The sequence below is a fragment of the Prinia subflava genome, chromosome 12 (genome assembly GCF_021018805.1).
Source record: "Prinia subflava isolate CZ2003 ecotype Zambia chromosome 12, Cam_Psub_1.2, whole genome shotgun sequence".
Taxonomy (NCBI): domain Eukaryota; kingdom Metazoa; phylum Chordata; class Aves; order Passeriformes; family Cisticolidae; genus Prinia; species Prinia subflava.
The window spans coordinates 1,633,030-1,657,927 of NC_086258.1; the positions used below are offsets into that span (position 1 = coordinate 1,633,030).

General features: G+C 52.1%; 1 protein-coding gene and 1 long non-coding RNA gene across 3 annotated transcripts in view; both read left to right on the plus strand.

The window, feature by feature from the left end:
* PNPLA7 (patatin like phospholipase domain containing 7) overlaps positions 1-6,539 on the plus strand; it is a 130,178-nt gene extending 123,639 nt beyond the window's left edge. For both annotated transcript variants that reach the window (XM_063409725.1, XM_063409726.1), the window contains exons 34-36: positions 56-140; positions 4,619-4,722; positions 5,759-6,539. In XM_063409725.1, the coding sequence (XP_063265795.1) occupies positions 56-140; positions 4,619-4,722; positions 5,759-5,839 (270 nt within the window). In that variant the 3' untranslated portion in view covers positions 5,840-6,539. The remainder of the gene's footprint in view (positions 1-55; positions 141-4,618; positions 4,723-5,758) is intronic.
* Positions 6,540-21,439: 14,900 nt separating this feature from the next.
* LOC134557291 (uncharacterized) lies at positions 21,440-24,354 on the plus strand. Its single transcript, XR_010082020.1, has 3 exons — positions 21,440-22,269; positions 23,112-23,229; positions 24,064-24,354. It is a non-coding gene; the product is annotated as an uncharacterized LOC134557291 (long non-coding RNA).
* Positions 24,355-24,898: the final 544 nt, after the last annotated feature.

Consider the following 24,898-nt stretch of genomic DNA (forward strand, 5'->3'; position numbering starts at 1 on the left):
TTGGATTTTCTGTGTGTATCTGCTGACAAACCTCCACTCTCTCCCTGTGTTGCAGAACGTGACCTGTCCCACCACGTCGTTCACGGACCTGGCTGAGATCGTGTCGCGCATCGAGCCCGTCAAGGCTGCGCTGGCAGACGGTGAGCGGGGCCAGGGGTGGCAGCAGGGACAGTTCCTGCTCTGGCTGACAGCTCGGGGGGCCTGCAGGGGCCATCCCCTGTTCCCCTCTGTGTGTGTCCCCTGCCACCTCCTCTGGGACAGAGGATGGTCGGGGTGTCCTCGCCACGGCCTCTGCTGGCAGCCTCTACTGGTGAGCTCCCGGGTGGGATAACCCCTGCTCAAGTGTCATTGGAGGGAAGTGACACAAGTGGCAGCTCAGCTGCCATCCCCTGGGGCTGGCCCCTCTGCTGGCTCCCGTGTTGGGCTGGGGGCTGAGGTAAAGCTCTGCCCCAAGGATGTTTTCCCTGCTGTCATGAGTAGGATCAGGAGTGACTCACTGGCTCCACTGCTTTTTGTGTGCTCCTGTTGTGGGAGCAGCAGTGAGCTGATGCGGAGCAGGGAGCAGCTCCTGCATGGTGACACAAAGGTGCTCTGTGCCCCGTGAGGGCCCTGCCCTGCAGAGCAGCTCCTGGTTTATGGAGCTCCCAGATCCAAAAGGATCAGAGCCTTGCAGGCCTGAAACCCCTGAGTGTGTCACCAGGGCTGGAGCTCTTTCTAAACAGTCTCTTCCCCTCCTCCTGATTCTTGTTCCTGCAGAGGGAAAGCTAAAGTTAGCAGTGCTCCCATCTGTGACTGTTTGTAGAGATGTCCCTGTGGTAATTTGAAATGCTAATTACAATCATATGCCTTATGAAGAAAATATTAATCAAATGTGGTTGAAGCAGCCATTGTGAATAAGAGTGAAGAGTTCATGGTATGTGGTTATTTAAGGCTCAGGCACTGAGACTTGCTGAGATTTAACCAGAGCACTGGGACAGATCCTCCTTCTTTATACAGTTCCTGATGATTCCCCATTAGGCTCCTGCTTTCTGCTGGGCGAGGCCGTGGAGGGGAGGGTGGCACAGGGACCTGGCACACTCTGGGCTGAGGAGGGGCAGTGCAGGGGCTGCTGGCAGTGGGGTGGGGTGGGCAGGGGCCACACGTTCCTCAGGGATGCTGGAATCCCTTGGTGTAGGGTCTGGAGGAGGGGGAGGATGGGGTGGCAGCAGAGTCGTGCACGTGGGCACCGAGCTGTGAAGGATCTTTTGTGCTCCTGCCGTGGGTGGCTGCAGGGACCCTGCCCGTGTTTGGGTGGCAGTGACAGCAGTGACATTCCTCGGTGTCCTCTGTGCATGAGACTTTTGCTAAAGAGCTGTGGGGGAAGGTCTGTGCTGAGGGGAGCTCAGGGGGAGGGTGACACCTCTCTGCGGTGGCCTCGTGGCTGTCAGGTGGCTCCTCGAGGCTGGTGAGCTCTGGCATTGCTCTGCTGTGGGGGTGAAGGGGCTCTCAGGCTTGTCACCTGTGCAGGGGAGGGGACAGGGAGCTGCCTGGTGGCCTGGCTGTGACCCTGCACTGTCACCTTTGTTCTCTCTGGAAGTCCCTTCCTGAGGGAGGTCTTGGATCACAGAGACTGGGAAAGGCTCTGCCTGTTCTGTCAGCACACTGCAGGTCTCAGGCTGGCTGAGGGAATTCTGTCAATAATTTTCTTCTAAAGAAACCAAAGGGAAAGGCTCAAGTTCTGATGGATGGGGAAGGGTCAGCACAGAGGCTGGGAGGCCTGGATGGGGCAGGAGCTGTGTGGGCTTTGGGGGGAAAGAGCAGGGGAATTTCTTCTCTCTTGAGCACACTGGGAGCAGTGACCAAAACCATTAATAATTTTTAAGAAAGGGAGCCTGTCCCTCAGGCAGGGCTGATCAGAGGGACGTGAGTACCAGAATTCTGGGGCACAGGTGTCTCATTTCACAGCAGTGTTGGTGGCCCTGTTCCCACCCTCCACCCACAAATTCCCTCAGCCAGGATCATCCCTCTGCCCAGCTGTGGTTTGGATTCACAGCCGTGGCCAGGGGAGCTCAGGTGCCACTCTCCAAGGCTGGCTCTGTCACATCCCTGCTCAGGCTCCCCCCGTGAGGGATTGCTGAGCCCAGGAGATCAAGCACTTGTAGCTGTGGATAAAATGATTTGTGGAAGAGAAATGTTAGTGGTGGTGTCAAATGCCTGGGTTTGCCATTCAGCTGAAGCAGGAGACATCCCAGCACTCTCAAGGGACACAAGTAGCAGGCACCAGGCCACCTCTGTGTCTTTGCTGCTTAAAAAGAACTTCCCTGCAGCAGCACCAAGGCAGCTGAGGCTGTGCTGGGCTGTTCCTGACTGGCCCCGAGGCCTGGCAGTGCCACTGCAGGAGCCCCTGCAGCCACAGCCCGGTTGTCTCCAGCTGGGGGTTCCCTGCAGGAACTGGGCACAAAGCAGAGAGACACCAGCAGCTGCAGAGGCACAGGGCAGATCTCTGGGTGGGGAAATGTGCCCTTCCTGCAGGGAATGTGCTCTCCCTGCTCAGGGCAGGCTTGGGGCCCTTTCCACAGTGGAATCTCCTCTTGGCTGGCTGCATGTCAGGCTGTGCTCTTGGGTGGTGCTGAGTTGAACAGAGCAGCAAGGCCTTGGTCCTGCTTGGTGCTTCTGGGAGGTTTTGTCAGTGTGATGAACAGAAGTCACTGTGAGCCTCAGCCTTGATGGAAGGTGATGTTCTGGGACAGCAGGGCCACCTCCTGTTCTCCTTTTTCCCTCCAGCACCCAGACCTGCTGTGTGGAGGATGTGAGAAGGGTAGCTCTGGGTTCTGTGTCTGTAGAAAGACCTGTTAAATGCTGAATAGTGCTGGGAAAATCAAGGAGTTTGGTCCTGATGGTTTTATTGGAGGTCTAAACTCCAAACTCTTGTTTGTGGTGTCTGTTGCTTTTCAGATGAGTTTCCAGTTTCTCTGGTGTATTTTATTGAAGATTATCGTTAGTGTTTTTAGTAAAAAACAACAATCATTCTCTAATTCACAGTAAAAAAACCCTGAAAACTAAAAATAATAAAACAAAAAAGACCAAATGTCTTTCATTCCAATGTTCTAGCAGTTGGTTGTAGTTATGTGCTAGGAGGAAAGGCTGTGGAACAGACTGTGCTGTTGTCCTCAGCGTGGAGCAGATGCTACTGATGGCTCCCAGGAGAAATACTTTGTCAAGGAATATTTTTTAATATATTTTAGTATTTTAATAATATTTTTTAAACAGGAGCCTCTCTCTTCACCAGTGGGCTGCATCTCAGGTACTGCTTCAGAGCACACTGGAATTAACTCAAGAAAGGGGAGGAAGAGCTGGTGTCACACAAATGTGATTTTAATGGTAGTGGTAAAAGTCATTTCCACGCCTCAAGCTGCATCCTGGAGATCTGGGTGCCAGCAGAGGAAGGGGCTGCCTGCCACAAGCTCTGCCTCACTGCCCACCTGTCCTGGTGTCACATGTGGCTGGGACAGGCTCTGCAGGGCTGCTGGTGCCCTGGGGGGAACCTGGGACCATCGATGGCTCACCCAGCCCAGAACATTCCTGGAGCTGCTGTGGGGTCAGCCCTGGCTTCAGGTGGAGTCATTGAAGGGTTTGAGTTGGGAAGAACCTTAAAGCTCATCCAGTCCCACTCCTGCCATGTTAGGGACACCTTCCACTGTCCCAGGCTGCTCCAGCCCCAGTGTCCAGTCTGGCCTTGGGCACTGCCAGGGATCCAGGGGCAGCCACAGCTGCTCTGGGCACCCTGTGCCAGGGCCTGCCCTCCCTCCCAGGGAACAATCCCTGCCCAATATCCCACAAACCCTGCCCTCCTTAAGGCCATTTCCCCTTGTCCTGTTCCTCCAGGCCCGTGTGAGGTTCTGCTCCTGCTGCCAGTTTTGCAGATCCTCCAGGTGATCGCCAGAGGCTGGGAGGGGCGGTGGCTCTGCACTGCTGTGTCCTCATTCCATGGGAACAGGCTGGGACTGGGGCCTTCCTTGCATGTCCTGCTGCTATGCACAGCTCTTGAGACTCCCTAAATTATGTTAATCTGCTGGATTACTGGAGAAAGCAAGTGATGTCCTCTGCAGAGAGGAAAGGGATGTAAATGTCACTGTCCCCTGTGGAACAGAGATTTTGAGACGCTCAGTTATCAGCTGCACAGCAGGCAGAGCTCACCCTAAGCCTGGGGTCCCTGTTCCCAGAGCCTGTGACCACTGTGCCCAGGGGGTTTGGGTTGGCAGCTCAAAGGCTTCTGAAGGTGTCCCACAGGTCTGGTTGGGCTGAGGGGTGGAAAACAGCAGCTGTGCTGTGAAGGGCATTTCCCAGGGAGCATCCCCCAAAACCCTTGGGCTGGGAGCTGGCACCCACAGGGCTGCTGTGCTGTGGTTCCTTGGGTTCTGGAAGGCTCCATGACACCAAGTGACAGAGGGGACATGGTTTATTTTTATGTGCTGGGGAGCTGAGTTCTGTGTGTGAGCAGTCCCAGTTCACTGATCTGCAGAGAGCTGCTGGCACTGTCCTGCCCGTGCTCAGTGACAGTGGCAATCATTCCCCTCCCAGTTTCCCCTGCCTCTCTGCCTGCTGGTTAAACCCTGTGCTTTGTCTCTTCTCTCTTTAGATGAGTCAGACTACCAGACTGAGTACGAGGAAGAAGTTCTGGACAACCAGAAGGATGATTATCTCGATTTCATAAGCAACCAGGTTGAGGAAGACTCTGACTCGGTACGAACCGTGCTGGAACAGGCAGTGGCTGGTCCTTGCTGAGTCCGGGCTGAAGGGTGTGAGGTGGATGTCTTGGGAAAGATGCTGACAGAAGCATCTGGGAGGGACTGGCTGGGGAGGACTGTGCAGAATTACTTTCTGCTAGTACAGACACTAAATGGCACATGCTCACCCTCCTCAGGTCAGTCCCTGCCACAGGTGGGAAAACCTGGGCACAGTTAAATCCTGGTCCTGCAGCCCTGTGGGTTTGTTTGTGAGGTGGATCAGGGCTGGAGAAGCTGAGGGAACTGCTTCCTCCAGCTTGGAGCAGTGGAGCTGAAGGGAGGATCTGCCAGCTGCCTGCAGGGTGGATAGGGAAAAGGGGGTTATGGAGAAGAAGGTGGGTATGGAGAAGATGCCCAGCAAAATGGGAAGATAAAACCTTCCCCAAGAGGAGACAGGCACAGTTTGTGCTGAAGGAAACCCTCCCTGGGGCCAGTGGGAAATACTGCCCTGTACACACAGCTCACACCCACCCTGAGCTGTGCAGGGAGAGGTGGAAACTCCACCCTTGTAGATATTTGAAAAGCAAACCCCTGAAGAACCAGCTCCAGCACTTGAGTCAGCCCTGCTTAGAGCAGATGACTGGATTTATCTTCCAGAGGTCCCTTCCAGCCACAGGGGTTTGATTCTGTGGGACAGCAGGCACACCCTGAGGTAACGTGCACTGTGAGACCAAGTGTGCTGTGGTGTGACCCCCGAGCTGAGCAGCACAGCTCAGACAGGTCACATCCCTGCTGCTCTGACTGCAGCAGGCTTTAAAAGGTGCCTGCTGTGTTAGTCATGAGCAGTGCCTCAGTAGGAGCACGAGGATGGGTTGGGAAGGGCCCCTGTGAGGGTGTCAGATGGTGTCAGTGTTCTGAGAGAGGAGCTGCAGTGACGGGATTCTGTTTGCTGGGCTTACCCGAGCTTGTGGGAAAGGAGGTGAAGAGGACAGGTTTTATCCAGCTCTGAGAGGAGGCTGGAATTTCAGTTTGTGCTTCCTTTTCTCCTGCAGGATGAGGAGATGCAGCTGAGGAAGCGCAGGAATGTTCCCAGCGGGGAGGGCCAGGCGAGCAGCACGGGAGAGCCGGGATAGGGGTGCGGAGAGGCCGAGCTGCCAGCTGGGAGCCACAGCCCATCCTGTGACAGAGCAGCCCTATTTATTTATTTAATACTTCACCAAACCAAAACAGCGCCCAGATGAATGAAGCCAGGGTTCATCCTTCTCCAGCCCGGGCGGGGCACTCAGCACCCAGCACAACCTGCCCGAGTCCCTCTGGGGAGGGGGGGCTGCCGTGGTCTCTGCTCCTTCCTGCAGGTGCCAGGAGCAGCAGGTACTGGTCACAGACTGGCAGAGGGGAAATGTGCAGTTCCAAGCTGTCTGGATGTTTGCTGCTGTGTTTTTAGCCACTGTTTTTACTGTGAAGGCCCAAAGAACAGCGGGGCCTCCCCCTGCAAGGGGCTGGGAAGGCTCTGAGCAGCAGCACTGGAGAGAGGGAGGGGTTTGGGGGTTGCAGCGTTGCTTTCTTTTCATATGAAATCAGGTAACTGTAATTAACTCCTCAGTGACTTCCAACCATGTGCTGGTGAGCAGTGCTCTGACAGGAGCAAATCTGAATGTATTTTACTTGAAATCTAAACCTAAGAAATCATTGTGAAGGGTGGCCATGGAGCCTGGATCCTCGAGTTGTCAGCAGGACATTTACTGATGGATCATGGAGCTGACACTTGCCAGGGCACTCTGGAATCACCACTTGGCTATACTTGCCCTGTTGAAATAAAGTTATTTTGCTGGATTGAAATGTCTGTTTCTTTGCATCAGGTCCTAACAAAGAGAAAAGTTGTCAACAACTAAGAGCCCAACTTGCCTCTGCTTATATCAGACTGGCAAAGGAACATACAAGGTTTCCAGCTGCTCACTCCAGCAGGAGTCACTCTGGGTGTTGTCAGGCACTGGGAAGAAATCTCCAGTGCTCTGTCCCCAGGGCTGGAGCTGTCGGTGGCAGCTGGACCCTGTCCAGACATCCCATGGTGCTTGCTCAGCTTGTGTCACATCTGTCATTGCCAATGCCTGCATAACCAAGCTGGTTCTTGCTTTATGGGAACTCCAGCTCAGCTCCAGCTGTAGGTGGTGTTGGTTTGAAGGGATTTATCACCCATCCACAGCACCGAGGACACCCCCAAAGCTGCCTTCTTCCCTCAGCTCTCCTGGCCCTCCATGCGTCACCAGAGCTGGGCAGCAACCCAAGGCCAGAACTTGTTGGGTGAGCACTGGGGGTTGTTAAAGCTGAGAATTGTGACCTCTTCTCTGTGTTTAACCTCCTCTTCTCTCCTGGCACCCACTGTCCTCTACCTGCTCTGTCATGTTTTCCTCTGTCACAGAATCCCAGACTGGTTTGGGAAGGGACCTTAAAGCCCATCCAGTGCCACCCCCTACCCTGGGCAGGGACACCTCCCACTGTCCCAGGCTGCCCCAAGCCTGTCCAGCCTGGCCTTGGACACTGTCTGGGATGGGACATGTCCATGAATGTGCAGCCTGTGCCCAGGGAGGCTGCTCCTCTTTTACAAAATGTTACTTCCAAGCGTTAGAGCCCCAGGTCAGTGTTTTGTTCTCAGGTGAGACCACCCAGCCTGGCTGCATCTCCATCTGGCCCCAGGCCCATGCAGAAGCAGTGGAAGCAGCTGGAAACCTTCCCTGCAAGGATCATCCAGACCTTTGATGCAGATTTGGTTAATGCAGTTGTACAGAATGTGTTGCAGTCACTGGAGGCTTTTCTCTCCTATTGCAAAGAATTAATTCTTAAAAAGAAAACTTAAAAATGGCTTTAGAAGTGAAGCTAGAGCAGCCAGGGGCTTCTGTGGAGGCACAGGCTGCCTGTGGAGCTGGAGAGATTGAATTTCTGTTGGGGCTGGTTACAGCATGGTGGTGCTGGGTATGGGAAAGGCTCTAAGCTGGGAGCAAGCCTGGAAGTGAGCACAGGTGAGTGCAGGTGAGTGCCCACCTTCCAGCAGATCTGCTCTGGGCAAACGTCTCATGCAGCAGCAGCAGCACAATTCAGACATTTGGTTTTTGGTGAGGGATTGGCAAACCAGATGTGAGGCCCTTCAGTGTCTGTTTATAGGTGGTTACACTCCAGGAACCTCTCCCTGGAAAGTGGAGATTAGAACTGGAGCACAAACCCCAGAGATGACCAAGGTGCTCTGGCTGCCCTTAAGCCCATCCGGGGCCATCTGCCTCCAAAGGATAAAGCCAAAATCAAGAGTACTTTCAGCAGAGGTTGGATTCAACCTCCTGGCAATGGACTGACTGTGTTTGTCACAGCCCTGTGCTGTGCTGCTGGAGCAGGAGCTGATGGCACATTTTCCCTCTGCCCAGGGCATCCCCCAGCTGGGGCAGAACAGGCATCACGGGTTATTGTGCAGAAGAATGAGAGTTCTGTGAGCCTGAACCCAGCTGCTCTTGTTCCAGGAGAGCTCTCCCCCTCTGTTCAAACAGGTAATTCATTTCCAAGCTGTGTATGTTCCCTGTAAACATCCCGGCAGCCAGACGTGCTTCTGGGGCTTGGGTGGGAACTGCTGGGCTCGTTGAGGGAGTCACAGAAAACAGACAAATATTAGGCTGCTGAGTGTGCTAACTGGAACCTCTCTATTTGCTTTGTGCCCTGTGCCAGGGGGAAATAGCACTTAGTTCAGACGTATGAATTCAGAAGATGAACCTCTGATGTGAGACTGAAAGTCTCTCCTAAATAATTGATCACATTTTTCCTCCCTGCTGCATCTTCTGTAGCTGAGCCCTGGACGTTAAACCAATCTGTTCTACCACACTGAGGTATGTAAATCCATAATGGGACAAATCTAGAAGTAAAACTGGTTTTTTTCCATCTTGCTTTGCTGCTGCTGGGGTCCCAGAGGTCCCAGGGGTGAGTGTGCCCCACCACACACAGGGGCACGCCAGTGACCGTGTGTGCAATTCCATGTCAGGAGGTTTTAATCAATCCCTGCCCATGTGAACAGCACCCCTGCCCCAAGGAGCCAGTGCTGCACCAGCCCTTTGTCCCCCAGGCTCTGCTTTGATGGAAATGCAGTGGGAGGAGGGTGGTTGGAAGAGCCTGAGGCTCCTGTCCCCTCTCTCCTGCCCCGGGCCAGGTGCACCTGGAGACCACACTGCAGTTTCTTTATGGGTGTGTGACATTGCCATAAACGAAATCTGACCAGAAGTTGGATGAATTTCTCTTTGCTGGAAGAGCTGAAGCAGTTGGTGAGGTTTCATCATGGGTGAGGAGGACACCGAGCTTGTTCCCACAACAAATCTTATGGCAGCCAGTGCCAGCCTGAGGCAGCAGGGCCAGAGCAAGGTGCTGAGGAGCCACGGCCACGAGCAGGAGCTGCAGTGGGAATGTTCCACTCAAAACCTTCTGGTAACACACCTGGTGGGAGTAAAGCCTCCACTGAGCTTTCAGAAATGTGTCCCAGTGATGGATTCACAGCCCCATCCTGCTTGAGGGCCTGGCCTGAGCCCCTGCATGCAGCCAGAGTGGGGGAACAGCCCCAGGCTCTGCAGTGACCAGGGCTGATCAAGGCAGGGATTTGGGACCCAGGCTCCCACTGGAGAGGGGATGCCATGGAGGAGGGAGGGTGTTTGGGGTTGTCCCCACCAAGAGCTGGTGGTAGTGGCACTCCTGTCCCCCGGGCACCACCCTGGGGCTCGATGCAAGCATCAAACTCAGCTGCTTTCTTAAAGCAGCCACATGAGCTCCTAGAGAATCTGCAGTGGGATTTAGGAAGAAGGAACACGTGGCAGCTGCAAGCACCCATCCAAACCCTCCAGGGAGCCCTGCCCATGCTGGGGGAGAGTTTTGATCTGAGCAGTCAGGCTCTGGCTCATGCCCAGCTGGTTGTGACAATGCCTGCTGTGGCTTCTCAGGTTTGTGTCCCTGTGTGGGGCTGATGTGTCTGCAGCCTCCCTGGGCTCTGCTCCGCAGGCAGGGACAGCCAGGCTGTGCTGCGGCCAGCAATGCTCCTTCCCTGGCAGACGTCATTCTCCCTGCCTGTTGTTCCCAAATTAATCTCATCCTATTCACTCATGCTCCCTGACCTCCCCCAAGGTGTGATTTTCCCTGCGTGCTGCCCGAGGGCTGTGTTTGAGCTGTCGAGATGCGGGGGCTTGGCTGCGCCGCTGGGTTTCACTCGCTGTCGCTGCAAGAGCTGGTGAGAAAATCAGCAAACAAGAAATTTATGGAAAATATTTTCCTCTCCCTCCAGGGCTCCACGTGGCAGTACTGGCACCTGCCACTGCCACTCTCCCAAGAGCCCCACCAAAACGTGGCCATGGGCTACCAGCTTCAGCATGGGGCAGTACCAGGAGACACTGGCACTGGTGAGGGGGTATTTGATGAACAGAATTTTGGGATGTTTTGCTGGCACCAAAGCACTGACTCCCATAAACATCCCTTCCCAGATGGCTAGTTCTGCTCTCACTAGGAGTGGTGGGGTTTGCATTCATGTTCGTTGTCCCTGTCCCCTCCTCAGGTCATGGAGGGTGTGACCCTCTTTTTCCCATTGCCCTAATTTGGGTTTTAGAAGACAATGTACTGTAAATACCCACACGTGTGTGCCAGGATGGCTCCTGGAGGTTCCTTGCAGGCAGCAGGAGCAGCATTCCAAACGCCGGGAAGGTGCCTGTGGCCCGAGTGTCACTTAGCTCAGACATGGCATTTGCACATGGCAGAGCCACAGTCACCACTCACTGCTGCCACCAACATCACCAGGGACAACTTTTAATTAAGCCTTATGCACTCAGGGGTTATGGACAGGAATGAGCTTCTCATCAGGAAGCAGCTGGGTTCCCAGCTCTGGAGAGGCAGGGGTTTAACCATAAGGAGCAACATTTGTGTCCATCATGCCCTCCAGACAGAGCTGTGCTAGCCCCGGATGGCACAGAGCCCCCTGGCACCAGGCAGGAGTCAGCACTGGGGAGATACAGATGCTGGCAGTGCTGCTGGAAGTCCTTATTTTTGGGAATTTGTCCCTGGCAGTGAGGCTGCCAGGGAGGGAGGCTCAGCAGCGCCGCGGGCGCCGCTGTCCTGGTGGGGCTGAGCACAGCTCCCCAGTGCAGTACACGTGCAGGGGATAATTTGGGATCAGCAAGAACACCAAATGTGCATTAATATTAAATGTACCATAAATGACACATTTTTTCCTTGGATAAGGCACACTGATGTGATGCACAGCCCCAGGGGAGTGTGTCAAGTAAGGCTGGTGCAGCTGAAGCAGCCCTGACCTGGGGCGAGCTCCGAGCTGTGCTTGAGCACGTTGCTGCTGCCTGGGCCCCTGTGGGGGTCACAGGTGACCACAAATGCCCAGTTTGCCCTTGCAGGGTGCTCTGCAGCCCTCTGGACCCAAGGAGGCACAGTCAGGGGCTCACAGGCTGTGCCTGCAGCTGCGTTTGCATCCAGTGTGAGGTTTTGCTCCTTCTGGCACCTGAGCGTCCAGCTCTGCGTGGGCTGAGCTCACACACCCTCCTTCCTCACAGTGACTAATGGCTGCCTCAAGGCACAGGCTCTCGGAGGAAGGTTTCAGCTGATCACTGCCACTGCCAGAAGGGCTGTTTCTGTGTTTGGAATGAGAATTTGCCCAGCTTGTGCGGGGTGCTGGCCTTTGCATGGTTGGATGAATCAGGGAAGGACACGTGTATCGGCTCTGTTGTCCTTGGCATCATTGATCTCAGTCCTGTCTTGGTGCTTTCCCCTCTCCCACTGCTGTGGAGCTGCTCCCCCAGTGTGTGACCAGGTTGTTCCTGGCATTCGTCTCCCCAGTTAGGTTCTGGATTAGCTGGAAGTGGCTGATGGGTGACTTCTCTGCCTCTCTCTCCTCTTCTTGCCCTGAAACTCCTGCCCTGTGGCTCATCCCCAGCACTGTCACCTGGCGGCTGTAAAATCTCTCCCCTTCACTTGCATCCTTGCTGGAAATAGAAAGCTTTTAACACAACAAAGTTCAGAAAAGCTTCTAGAGCTGGGCTGGCAAAGCAGTGGACCCCTGGGATTTCGGGGGTAATGAGGCAGGAAAGAGCTGGCAAGGAGAAGGTCGTGCCAGCCCCGTGGATGGGGGCTTGGGCTGCAGCCACGAGTGCTGACATGGGGCTGCACAACCCAGGCAGCCACAGCCACCCCTGAGACTCCTGCTGGGACATGGACCTGGTGCTGGAGGAGATTCTGGTCCTGAAAGCAGAGGGGAAAGCTGAACTCTGCAGGGGTTGTTGGGATGAGTGTGTCTCCTTCTGGAGCTCTTCTGCAAGCAATGAACCTTATCATGAATTCCAAGTGTCAGGAAAGAGGTTTCCAAGTGCCCAAGAGAGAAGGTCAGGACAGATTCATGAGCTGCCCAGTGACACTTGGAATGAGCCTGGTCCCTGATGGAGCTGTGGGCAGGGTGGACACCAGAGCCTGGCCATGAACCACACATCCCATCAGCTCCACTCCCCACCCCTGGGAGTGTCCAAGGCCTGGCTGGACCAAGCTTGAGGCAACTTGGTCTAATGGGAGATGTCCCTGCCCAAGATAATGAGAGCTTTAAGGCACCTCTCAACTCAGTCTGTGATTTTATGATCACCAGAGTCAATCTGGGGGCTCCACAGGGCTCAGCTGTGCTGGCTACACATTTTGGCCCACTGAATAGCTGAGTTACTGAGGGTAACTCCCTTGGGGACCCAAATCCAGGCTGTGGCCATGCCAATCTGGGAGCTGCTGATTTTATCTGAGGCAAGGGAAATGTGGAAATGCAGAGCCCAACCAAAAGGCTGTTGAGTCCCTGCAGAGCAGCTCCCACCTGGGAGCCCAGCACATGTCCCTGCTGCAGACAGCCCTGGCTCCCACAGGACCCTCCTCCTCCTCCCCAGAATCTGCCCTTGGTTCTGTGCGGATCCATGGGGAGCCAAGCACCACGTGCCAGGAGCAGGGCGCTCTGCAGGAGCTGTTCCTGGGGCTGGCAGCATCTTCCCAGCACGTGGGGACCCAGCGGGGCGAGAGCTCTGCCTTCCCAAAGTAGGTCACGCCGTGAACTCGAGCGATGTCGTGGGCAGAGCTAAAAATACCGGCGGAGCCGAGCGCCTCCCGGCAGCTGCGAGGGGCCACGGCCTCGCCGGGCCGGGCTGTGGCCATCAGAGGGTCACGGGGCCCTCGGGCTGCTGGGGCCAGGCTGGATGAGGAGCAGGGCGATGGAAAGGACCCTCTGGGGCTGCAGGTGCAGAATCCACAGGAGAAAATGTCTCTCTGCTGAGGATGTATAAATCATTGCAAGTCACCTGGCGGGTGAGCCCCTGTTCCTTGCACAGACCCGTCTGTGAGCCTGGGATGTCTCATTTCCAGCCTCCTCATCTGCCCCTCAGCCTCCCTTCATTCCATGTTAACAATTACTGCAGAAAATGATGTTGGGGAGAGGCATGTAACCCCAGCCTGATGCAAGAGCTCAGCAAAGCAGTTGTTTTTCTCTTGGGAAAGCAAGTGTTTCTCTTTCAGTGTCATGTTTGTGGAGGGGATGAGGATGAGGACAAGTAGTGCTGGGGAACGTGCATGGAAGGGGCCCTGTGCTGCTCTAAGGTGGAGGTGACAGTAGGTTCGAGCTGGAGCCTGTCTCCATTACTTGCACTCCCTGGGGTGTTTGCAGCCCAGGGACTTTGTCCATCTCTTTGTCGCCTTTGCCACTTCAGCTGTCTTCTGGAGACACCTCTGGTGTCCTCTGCCCACCATTCCTTGCACTGCATGACTGTCCTGCTTTCCTCATCCTCTGCCTCCTGTCTCTGCACCTGGGGCCAGTGCTGTGGTTGCTTGAGCGATTCAAAACCAGCTGCTCTGATTTACTTTCCCCTGATGATATCTAGATTTTTGTATCCCATCTTTTTTAGATGAAACCTTTCCTCCCATCTTTTTTTTGGATGAAATGTTTCCTCCCAACTCTTTTGGATGAAACCTTTCCTCCGTTCCTGTTTGAAAGCTGGCCTATTTTAACACTGCCAAGTGAAAATGGGTTGTGCACAGAAAAGATCCCAGTCACTCTGTAGAACTTCTCTGTCATAATTATTCACTGCCAGTCCTTCTGCTCCCAGCAGCTGTATAATTTATCAGCTGTGTTTTGTGCTCATTTCTCAATCAATGATGAAAACATTGATTAGTGTCAGGCTGGGACTGACTCCGGCAGAATCCCTCTAAATCATCTCTGTTCACTGACGAGTCCTTGTTTTGGAGCTGGATTTGCAGCTCTCCATCCATTTATTGGGATTGTATAGCGCTAAATTTGTAATTAGGGTGTCATAGGATATTAAGTCAAACACGTTGCCAAAAGCTAAGCAAATAATGGCTACATGGTAACCTTTATCTACAAACTTGTAATTTTCTCAAAGCATGAACAGAGGCTCATTTGATAAGACACTTTCCATTACACCACACTGAGGGGTGTATTTTTAATCCCTGAATTCTATATTAATTGAATCCTCTGTGTCCTCTCCATTTTTCAATCTGGATGTGTTGTGCTGGACTGAGCAGCTGTTAACCAGGGCAGCCGAGCACCCCGGCAGCATCCTGCCAAACCTGGCATCTCCCCGGCTGCCAGACCCTCAGCTCGGCTCAGGGCACTGCTCCAGGGCCCTCAGGTGCAGCTCACGCAGCTCTGCTGGTTCTGAAACCCCTCAGATGGCACCCGAGATGCTCTGCGTTGTTACTAGACCAGGAAAATTTCATCACCCTCATGTCTGACATTCCCATCCTTTCCAAATGCAGAAGTCACCCACTGAGGGCTTTGTCACCAGCAGACATCCTCATCTAGGAATGCTGGGGCCTCTCCATGCTTGGTGATCTTCAAAACTCACCTGGGCAATCGCTGAGCAAGGCAGTGTCACTTGGACATCAGTCCTGCTCCAAGCAGGATGTTAGACTGGAGACACCTGCGGTTGCTCCTGACCAAAATCCTTGTATGCTTTTCTGAGTCTATGAAATGAGTCTATAACATCCTTGATGTTTCTTTTGTTTCTAATGTATTTAGTAACCAACTCTTTACTGGTTGTGGCTTTGCCAGACATGGATTTTCCTCTGTCCATTTATCCTCCTCTATCAATAGCTCTGCTCCATAGCTTGATGTGGTTGTTGCATATTGATCAGTATCTATTCCCTTCTTCCTCATCATATTTAATGTCATTTTTCTTCCAATGGCTGTTTTCAGGATTACCAACTTACAGGATGGGCTTTCAGCCAAACTTACATTTTCTCGACTCTGCAATATCAGCTTTTCTGCCCTGTCACAAGCTCAACTCAAAGAACTGCTGATTTCCCACTCTGCAGGAGGGTTTTTTCCCTTGAATTCTCAGAATTGCCACCATCTCCATGAGCTTAGTGAAGCTGCTGGTTCCATAAGTGATGAAGAGCTCAACAAGCCCTATCAGGCCATGGAGGGTTAGGTGACTCTGTGGCATGTCCCAGGCAGGAGCAGACTGCTGAGCTCATCCAATCTGACCTGGTGCCCAAGGGAGGTTCTGCTCCACCTGGCCATATCTGCACTGCTCTCCCTGGAAGTCCATTCCACTGCTTCACAATCCTTACATAGTTTTTCTTCAGGTGGAACCTGAATTTCCCCACCACAGTATAACCCCATTGCCCCTTGCCCTGTCCTGCCTTCAGCCTTGTACATACCCAGAGTGTGTTGCTTCAGCTTCCTGGGGTGAATCCGTCCCATTTGCAGCCTTTGCTCACAGCTTGCCCTCTTGCACCACCTGGCCCCTCCTGGTGCCCCCCCTGAGCCCCCTCCAGTCAGTCCAAGTCTGCCCTGAAGCATCACAGGCTGGGGTTGTCCCAGCCCTGCACAGCCCACACAGGGCTCTGTTATTGTGACTTCTCGTGCTGTGACATTCACCTGTTCTGCACAATCACAGCACTTCTGACTCTGATTCCACTGAAGATTTGCAGCAGCATCCAGGTCCTTTCCTACAGAATGGGTGATGGATTGATCTGCTGCCCATCCCAAGCTCGCTGCCAAATCCCACTCATTGCTGCTTTGAATCACTACAAACCTTTCAGGGCTGCTCTTCTTCCTCTCCACATGACAGCCTGTAAGTGGGGCAGGAGCAGGGACAGCAGAACCTGAATGCACACTGTGGCCATTCCTCTTCTGTGCCTTGGGCTATTTTGGTAGCAATTGTGGAATTTGTTCTCCTTGCCAACAGGGTCTCAGCTAGAGGCTCTTTACTGCCTGTGTCTTTTTGTGATGCCCCAGCTGAAGCAGATGGCACCTATTTTGTTACACCCTCACCACGGCCAGGAGCTGCTGATGGCCCTGAATGTGTGTGCATCCCTCCTCATCCTCCAGCTGAGCTTTCTGAGTCATCCTCCCCTTATGTTTCTCCCTGCTCCTTGCTCTGGGCAGGATCAGTCCCCACATGCTCGACTGCTGCTCCCTTGTTCAGCCTCATGGCAGGCAGAAACACCATGTCAGAGGGAGCTGTTCCTGCCCTGGGCTCCATGGAGAGTGGGAACTGCATTTCCAGATCTTTGAGTGTGCCTCAGAAGCTGTTCCAGCTTCCCTCAGGTGTGTCAACCACACCCCTTGGTGGCTGACCCCACGACTGCTTGGTGTCATCTGCTGGGAGCACCCTCAACCCAATGTCTGTGTCGCTGATGAAGATATTCGACAGCACTGGCCCCATACAGACCCTGAGGGGCAGCACTTGTCACTGATCTCCATCTGGACATGGAGCCACTCACCACTGCTCTCTGGATGTGACTGTCCAGCCAATTCCTCATGCACTGAGCAGTCCATCCATCCATATCTCTCCAATTAAGACAGAAGGATATTGCGGGGGACTGTCTTAAAGGTCTTACAGAAGTCCAGACAGATAACATTTTCTGTAGTCTCCTTGTCCACTGATACAGATGATCTGAGCCTTCTGCCAGCAGATGTTTCATTTAATCACAGCAAGGGTTGGACATGCTGCAGGGTAGGGTTGGAGCAGTTTGGGAATGAGGTGTTTCCAGGGACACAGTCACACAAACTTTCCCATAACCATAACATTTTTTCTTCCATCTTAGATATGAGGCAGTCACTTCAAACTTCAGCTCTTCTTGTGCTGCATGGTGCCAATGTCAGGACAAAGTCAGGCTGATATTTTGCCAAACAATGAAATACTGAGATGTGGATAGAGCAAAAACTGAGTTATCACTGAATCATTGGGCAATCAATTACCACCCAATCAGTTCCTGGAATCCCGACCTTAAGGAACTTCCATTATAAGGGCCAACTCCTGCACCTCCACAGCTGCTGAGCAGTCCTTGGGAACCCTGAGAGTAAAACGTCTCTGGTAGGTACAAAATTAGTTCCCCTTCACCAGGAGGGTGGTCAAGTGTGGGAACAGGTCACCCTGGGAGGGATCAACATCCAGCAAGTGCCCCAGTGTGGCCAAAAGAAGTTGCTGTGCCAGATTTCCAGCAAAGACCTCCAGAGCCTTCACACCAGGGCTTCCAAAATTCTGTGGAGGAGTTAAGAAGTCTTCTCCCTTTATGACACATCCCTATTGTTGTTTTCTTTGTTATATCAATTGGTTTTATTATTTATTGTAGTTTATACTGAGGGACTGGCTAACGTCAATTTGATGTAGCCAATAGGAATGAAATTACATTACCACCCTGCTCAAATCCTCCTTCCTGCTACAGCTGATGCTCCTTGCTTTTGTTTCTCTCCACCTGCTAGATTATTTTAAGGGAAAAAGAGGTATCTAATATTATGCTGCTCTTGAAATGCTCACTCTCCAGTCAGCTCTCCTGACTCAGCTGACCCGTGCTGAGGCTATGTCTTTTCTTTCATTAATTGGGGTGTGCCCAGTGCAGTGGTGGAGCCACGAGCCCTGGAGGGTTTTAAAAGATGTGTAGATGTGGAACCTGGGGGAGATGGGTTTTGTGGAGGCCTTGGCAGTGTTGGGGGAATGGTTGGGCCTGATGACCTGAGAGGACTTTCCAACCTCAGTGATTCCATGATGCTGATACTTCGTGTTTCAAGCTCTCAGTCCTGACAAGGCTTCAATTTGGGATCCAAATCTAATAAATAATGGGCATGGCTGAGTGCTGAGACATCTGTGTGTCTTTTGTGTGACCTGGTGTCACCTGGCCGTTGTAAGGCCAGCAAGATTCGGATGGAGCAGCCCTGTCAGGAAGGCAGCTCAAGATTTCAGCCAGCAGAGTAATAACTAATTGAGTGTGTTTCAATCATGAGATCCACAGAAGGAGAGCAAACTCCACAGAGTAGAAGGAAATTGCATCTTAGAGTAATCTGAATGTGGGTAGATAATTAGGCCTATATTTCATGGGAACATTTGCTGGGCAACATAATGAAAAGGCCAGCAACATAATTTTCTTTAAGTAGTGTGATGCCTCCCACTGGGGTGGTGCCGTGCCAGTGCTGGTGCTGCAGTGCAGGGAGCAGGGAGAGGCAGTGCCCAGCCAGACGCTGTTGCACAGTGGTGCCAGGCTGGAGCCTGTCCTCCCCCTCTCTAATGCCTGCTCACAGAAAGCTTCTGGGGCTCCTGTGGTAACCCCACAGTCTCATCACTTTTCCACCTTTCCAAACAACACACAAAGTCTGCTCAGGTTGTGTTTGCAGAGCCAGGCAGATCCAGCGCTACCCTGGGAGCCTCCCCGTGGGAAACCAGGCTGCTGCCACTGACCGAGTTTGGAACTGCTCATGCTCTGAGTCCTTGCTGATCCAGCCTGGGAGGTCAGTGGAGGCTGAGGAAGTGGCTCTGGGGCTGGGATTTGAGGAATGCACAGGTGTGTGCCTGGGAAAGGCCCTTGTGCCCAGTGGGAGCATGCTGTGCCCTCCCAGCCGCACTCTCTCTGCCAGAGACAGGCTGCTGCTCTCATCCCAGGAGAGTGCACCCGCCCTCAAATCCCCCCAGACTAACCATGCGTAGGAAGTAAACTCCCAAGACCTTTTCCAATGTATTTTTCCAAATTTGGGATAAAAAGCTCTGCATCTCCCTATCCTCCACACACAGCTGAGCACAGAGCCTCCCTTCCAAATCTCCAGTTTTGGAGGGCTGTCCTGGCTTGCTCTGACAGGACCTTGCTGCCTTGTGCAGGAGCAGACAGATAATGTAAAACAGTGTCTGACCTCTTCATAATGCTGGCAAAATTAGAAGACTTGGGAAAATGCAGTTGCTGAGGAGGAAGGAGCGGGGGGTTTCATCTTTGAGCACAGGTGACCCTGTGCTCAGGGGCTGTGCTGCCCTCAGCAGCACTCCTGGGGCTGGGACATGTCACATAGCAGAAGGCAGGGCTGAAAGGCTGTACCCAGCCCTGGCAATTACTGATTAGGTCTCTTACTAAAAATAGCTGGGGGTGAGCTGGCCAGCATGGGGTCTGAGTGCCCTGCATCCCAGCTGGTTCAGAACTGCCCCTCCAGGGATCAGGACTACCTCAGGAACTGGCTCTGAACAAGCTTTGCTGATGCCAAATGCTTGGCCATGTAAGAACAGCTCTATGCAAATGAATCCACTCAAAGAAAAACTGTAATTCTTGGCAAACTCAAATTTGTTAGCTATTGATATTGCTTCACTGATATATGGCCCAATTTTAATTATACCAGTGTTGGGAAAGTTATTTTCTTACAGTGCCTCATTAAAGTGAAGTTTGGACTTGATGAATTTCACAGCAACATCTCGAAGGGACTAAACTGGCCAAGCAGGAAGGTGGAGAGGTGATACTTGAGTGACCTTCTGGCAACCAGGAGACCTTGAGTTTCCCAGGCACTTGGCCATAACCATTGTCCTCAAACTCTTTTCCAGTGCTGTGTGAATAAACCCCACCAGCTCCTCCATCTGCCTCAGTGTCATGGGTTTATCACCAGCTTTCAAGGCTGCTGTGACTTGTCATAAGAGCTTAACTGGGGCAGTGTTTAAGGACAGTGGGCACAACAGTTTGTCTTCTCTTTGAGTTCTTGTGCTTTGCCCCTTCAGTATGAACACACTCGGGCCAGTCTTTTTGTGCTGAGAAATGGGAGCAAAGGGCAAGGGGGCAAAAAACAGCCCTGCCCTGTCTGTGCCACTTCTGTGGTCTGAGCACATCATGTTCCTGGGGAAGCATCTGCACCTTGGCTTAAGCTGTGATGATGTGAGCCCTGGGAAATGTCTGTGGGGAGGGGTTCCACACTTCCCTTGGCACTGCTGACCCGGGTACTTAGCCCTTCCCAAGACCTGAGTGATTGACTGTGTTCTCTGCAGGGACCACAAACAATCCTGGTCTCAATTTGCACCACAGGAACTGCAGTCATCTCACATGGGCCATTAAACACCCCCCTTTACGCTGCTTTTATGCTTACCACACTGCTGTGTCCCTTGCCTTCTCCTGGGTTTATAGTCCCACCAAAGCCAGGAGCCAGCATTAGGCACGGATGGAGCTGGGGTGGACAGGGCAACTTTCAACTGAACCTGGAAGAAAAAGAGGCTATTTCTGAGGATAAGGATCAGTGCAGAGCCCAGTGGTTGAGGAGCTGGGATTGTTTTTCTCCTGTCTTTATCTTTGTAATTATCTCCTCTGGATGTCCTGAACCTATTGCTTAGTTATTCACTCTCATGAGGTCCTTGTATAACTCTTCAGTGTCTCATGTATTTATGACCCTGAATGCCTTAACATCAGCTGCAAGCTTTGTCTCTCTCTCTTTTTATTTTTTCCAATTCATTTGCAAGATTATTTCTGAATATGCTGAAGTGAGCAAAGCCTTGCCCAGGTCCCTGTGGGGCTCCTTTCCAGTCCACCCTCCATTCAGGAGTCTGCCTATTGAGAACTGCTCTTTGGGAATCTTTTAACCAGGTATTTATCTATTTCAAGCATTTTCTGTTAATCCCATGGTAGCTGCATTCCTGTAAGAAACTCGTGTGACAGACCTTTTGGAAACTCAGACTGCACCACTGCACACTTATGGACCCCTCTAAAGAATTGTATTACATTTATCAAGCATTCATTTTTTTTCAGTAAAATCAACTTTTTGTCTTCCCTGTACATCAAATGTATCCAACTCTGCACTAATGAGATTCTCAGTGACAATTTCACTTTGTCCAGGAGGGAACCTCAGACTTCAGGGTCTATCTTAACCCCAAACCCTTTGCATTTGTCACCTTGAAGCTCTCAGACAATGAGGCCGTTACACACAGTGATTACATCCTATGGTTAAGTAATTAAACTGTTTCACCTCTGAGCTCTCACTGGGCACTTAGGTGAACCATCTCAGCCTGGTGCATTTGCACTCTCTAGTTTGGCTATTTATTCCTCAACTTCTTCTGCTGACACTTGAACATGAGCCAAATCCAATGCCACGTCCATATAAAGATGACTTTTGGCACAGGAACATCTACAAGCTTTTCTTCACTGACTACAGATGCAAAATATTCATTGTTTTTCTGTTCTGACCTTATCTCCTACGAATGCTTCTCTTGCACCATAGCCAACTTCTGACTCTCCAGCCTGACGTGCTTGAAGAAGTATTTATTATTGTTTGCCTCTCCCTTTTGCAGGTTGCTGCTGTGACTGGTTTTGGCTTGCCTTATTTCTCCTTTTTTGCATTTAAATTGTCAGAATACACAGTTTTTGCTCGTTTAGACAAAAATGACTTGTCTAAACATAAAAAGAATGATTCCTTAAAATCTGAGTATCAGAATCTGATGTGAGACCTAGACCTAAGGTTTGAGGTTCTGGGTTTTCCAGTGGACAGAGATGTGCTGTTTGGTTTGACAGTATGCAGAGACACCAGATTTTCAAGTGTGACAAATTTCTCTAGACAAAACCCATCACTAGTTGGGATGGACTTTGCCTGGCTTGGGCTTCAGGGCAGTGCACCTTCCCCAGTGGAAGCAGGGAACATTTCTCTGGCCAGCTGTGATTATTTTGGAAGGTGTTTTGGGGTGAGATCCCCTGACAGCCTGTGAGTGGAGGTTTGGGGCTCGGGTGGAGGGGCTGTGATGCTGTGTCTGGGAAGCCCTGTTGCCATGGAGAAGCCGTGGGAATTGTCTGCCTGGCTCTCCTGACTTTTTTCCTAGCACGAAGCAAAGGCATCTCTCCAGCTGTAATGAGCTTCCTAGCTGCCTCCTCTTCTGGGGTAACCCAGACCCCTAAATGCCTGGGGTAAATCCAAAGGCAGGGAGGAAACCCTAAAGGAAGGCAGGGAAGAAGCAGAGAGCAAGAGGAGAATCTGCAGGGGTGGGCGAGGGCTCCCGGGATGCTGTGGAGTGATGGAGCTGGGTGATTCTCCAGGGCACACGGACCAACACGGGAAATTCCCAGTGGATCTATGGAAATCTTTCCCTGTGAGAGCAGTGCAGCCCTGGGACGTGGACCAGAGCAGTTTACATCTCCATCCTTGGAGGTGTTCAAAACCCACCAGGCCAAGCCCTGACCAGTCTTCAAAGTGCCCTGCTGTGGGCTGGAGCTGCCCAGCCTCCAAGAGGGAGACCTTGCTGGGGAACAGGCAAGGGAGAGTTTGAGGGAGCTCCAAGAGGCACAGGTAAGAGCAGTCTGAACATGGGATGAAGATGAAGGCATCTGGATGCTTTTTAATTCTGGGAATTGATAGCACTGGGCACAGCTTTATGGAGACTGTAACTGTTTGCATGGCTCCAGTTCTCTACAAGTATTTTTTTTTCAGCTGCTCATTCAAAACAGATGGATTTTTAAAAATCCTTTTCTGTTGTAGGAACTCTTTGGTGACATGACTGTACAACAAAAAATAGGGCAGGGGGATAGTCATGAGTAGAAATTTAATTGGAGTCATTTTCTAGGGGGAAAAAATCCAATATATTGAGGTTGGGTTTTGTTTTGTACATGAAAAATGTCACTGTGAGCAATTTTGGGGTGCTTCCAGGTAGATCTGCTGCAAATTGTGTCATGGGTAGAGCAGACCTGCCTGTTAGTTTAGAGGGTGAGCTGTATTTTTAAGGAATAGCATTTGCCTCAACTGGCAAAACATTTAAATATAAAGACCTTTTTCCCTATCTAGTTTACATACAGGGAAAAGAGGGTTGGGAAGCACAGGTTGACCTTACTTTTTAAGTATTTCCATGTCTTTATTGTGCACACATGGAACTTTTTCTGCTCACAGCTTGAGGCTCAGCAAAGATACAGCTCTGAAAATTTGTTATTCATAGTGAATTGTTCAGACTGTGATAAAATTCTGCTTGGTGAGGTATTTGTATCCTGCTCCTTGTGTCCACACAAACCAGGGGAATTGGGTACCTTCTCTGTCTTTTTTCTTCTCTCTATAGAAACTACTTTATTTTCCAATAGGTAGATTAATAGACCAAACAGACTTAATTTGTTCAAATACTATTATATTATATTTTCTTGCAGATTTTACTTTGGAGTCTATGGAGAGAGAGGACTGAAGCTTTTCCCCAACTTTTGGTCTCTTCATGCAGGGTCTCTGAAGGACAGTGAAACATGAGCTTATGCTACAGCCCTTCCTCAGGTACAGACAAGACAAGGAGTGCCTGTCACTCCCTCCTTCAGCTGCCTCTTTTCACAAAGCCTGTAGGAATTTTAATTATCTATTAAACTTCTACCCCTCTGTCCAATATTATTGAATGAATGGCTCTAAGTTCCTGGGATACCTGAACTTACCTGTGGAGTCAGGGGGACAATCCAAGTGCCTTTTTCTATATGTATTAAGAATAATATGTAAGAATTTGCTGTCCCACTCACTCAAGTGCCCTGAAAGCAGATTCATAAAATACTTTCCCAAGGAAAAACTCTTTTCCAAACTCACCTAGGGATCAAAACCTACACCCATGAAATTGATCACCCAAAAAAGAGGGCTGGAACCCCTCTGCTATGAAGAAAGGTTGGAGGAGTTGGGAGTGTTCAGATGGATAAGAGGAGGCTCTGGGGAGACATTCTTGCAGCCTTTCAGTGTATAAAGGAAGCTTATAAGATGGTGGGCGACTTTTTATCGGGGCCAGGATAAAAGGCAAAGGAATAGATTTAGACTGTGCGATAGGAAGAAATTTTCTGTTACGAGGATGATGAGGCCCTGGCACAGGGTGCCCAGAGCAGCTGTGGCTGCCCCTGGATCCCTGGAAGTGTCCAAGCCCAGGCTGGATGGGGCTTGGAGCAACCTGGGAGCTGTCCCTGCTCATGGCATGGGATGGACTAAGTGATCTATGAAGGTTCCTCCCAACCCAAGCAGTTCTGTGACTGTGTGAATTGAAAATCCTCTAAGGCTGGGCTGACAGTTGATCAGCTCCTTCTGTTGGGTTTGTTTTCAAGCACTCGATGACCTCACGGCAGGTGTTTGCTCTGGCAGGTGACACTGGGCACCAGAAGGTTTCTGGGCACCCATCTCCCCCTCATGGCTCCGTGCCTCCAGTCACTCTGGGAACGGCGGTGCTGCCTGCTCTGGGACAATGGTGGGAAGCAGTGACCGGCTCAGGGACCAGCCGTGTGTTCGGATCAAAGCCAGCCGTGTGTTCGTGTCTATCCTTCAGAGCTGTCCTGTCCAAAACCCGATAGCCCCACCTTCATGGCCGTGTCCACCCCATGAGCAGAGGGATGCGGCTGCACTCATACACCGCCCTGCTGTGGAAAATAAACCGTGTGTGAAACCTTTCACCCGATCTATCAAAAGCAGGCTGCAGTTTTGTCTCAAAATGACTGATTTTTTTGCAGGTTGAACCTCTGCTTCCTGACAAGAGCCTGGAGGGAGCGACCCCCCGAGCCTTCCCTTGCAGCCGTGTCTGACGGCGGCTGGCTGAATGTTCCCCTCAGGCAGAATCGTGGAATCAGAGAGTATCCCGAGCTGGACGGGTCCCACCAGGATCACCCAGCCCAGCCCCTGTCCCTGCACAGACCCCACCAACCCCACCCTGGGCATCCCTGGCAGCGCTGTCCAAAGGCTCCTGGAGCTGTGGCAGCCTCGGGGCCGTGCCCATTCCCTGGGGAGCCTGGGCAGTGCCAGCACCTCTGGGGGAAGAACCTTTCCCTGCTCTGCAGCCTGAGCCTGCCCTGGCCCAGCTCCAGCCGTGCCCTGGGTGCTGTTCCTTGTCACAGAGAGCAGAGATGGGAGCTGCCCCTCAGAGGAGCTGCAGCCCCCTCAGGAGTGTCCTCGCCTTTCCCTCCTCCCGCTGCAGCCACACGCCGCC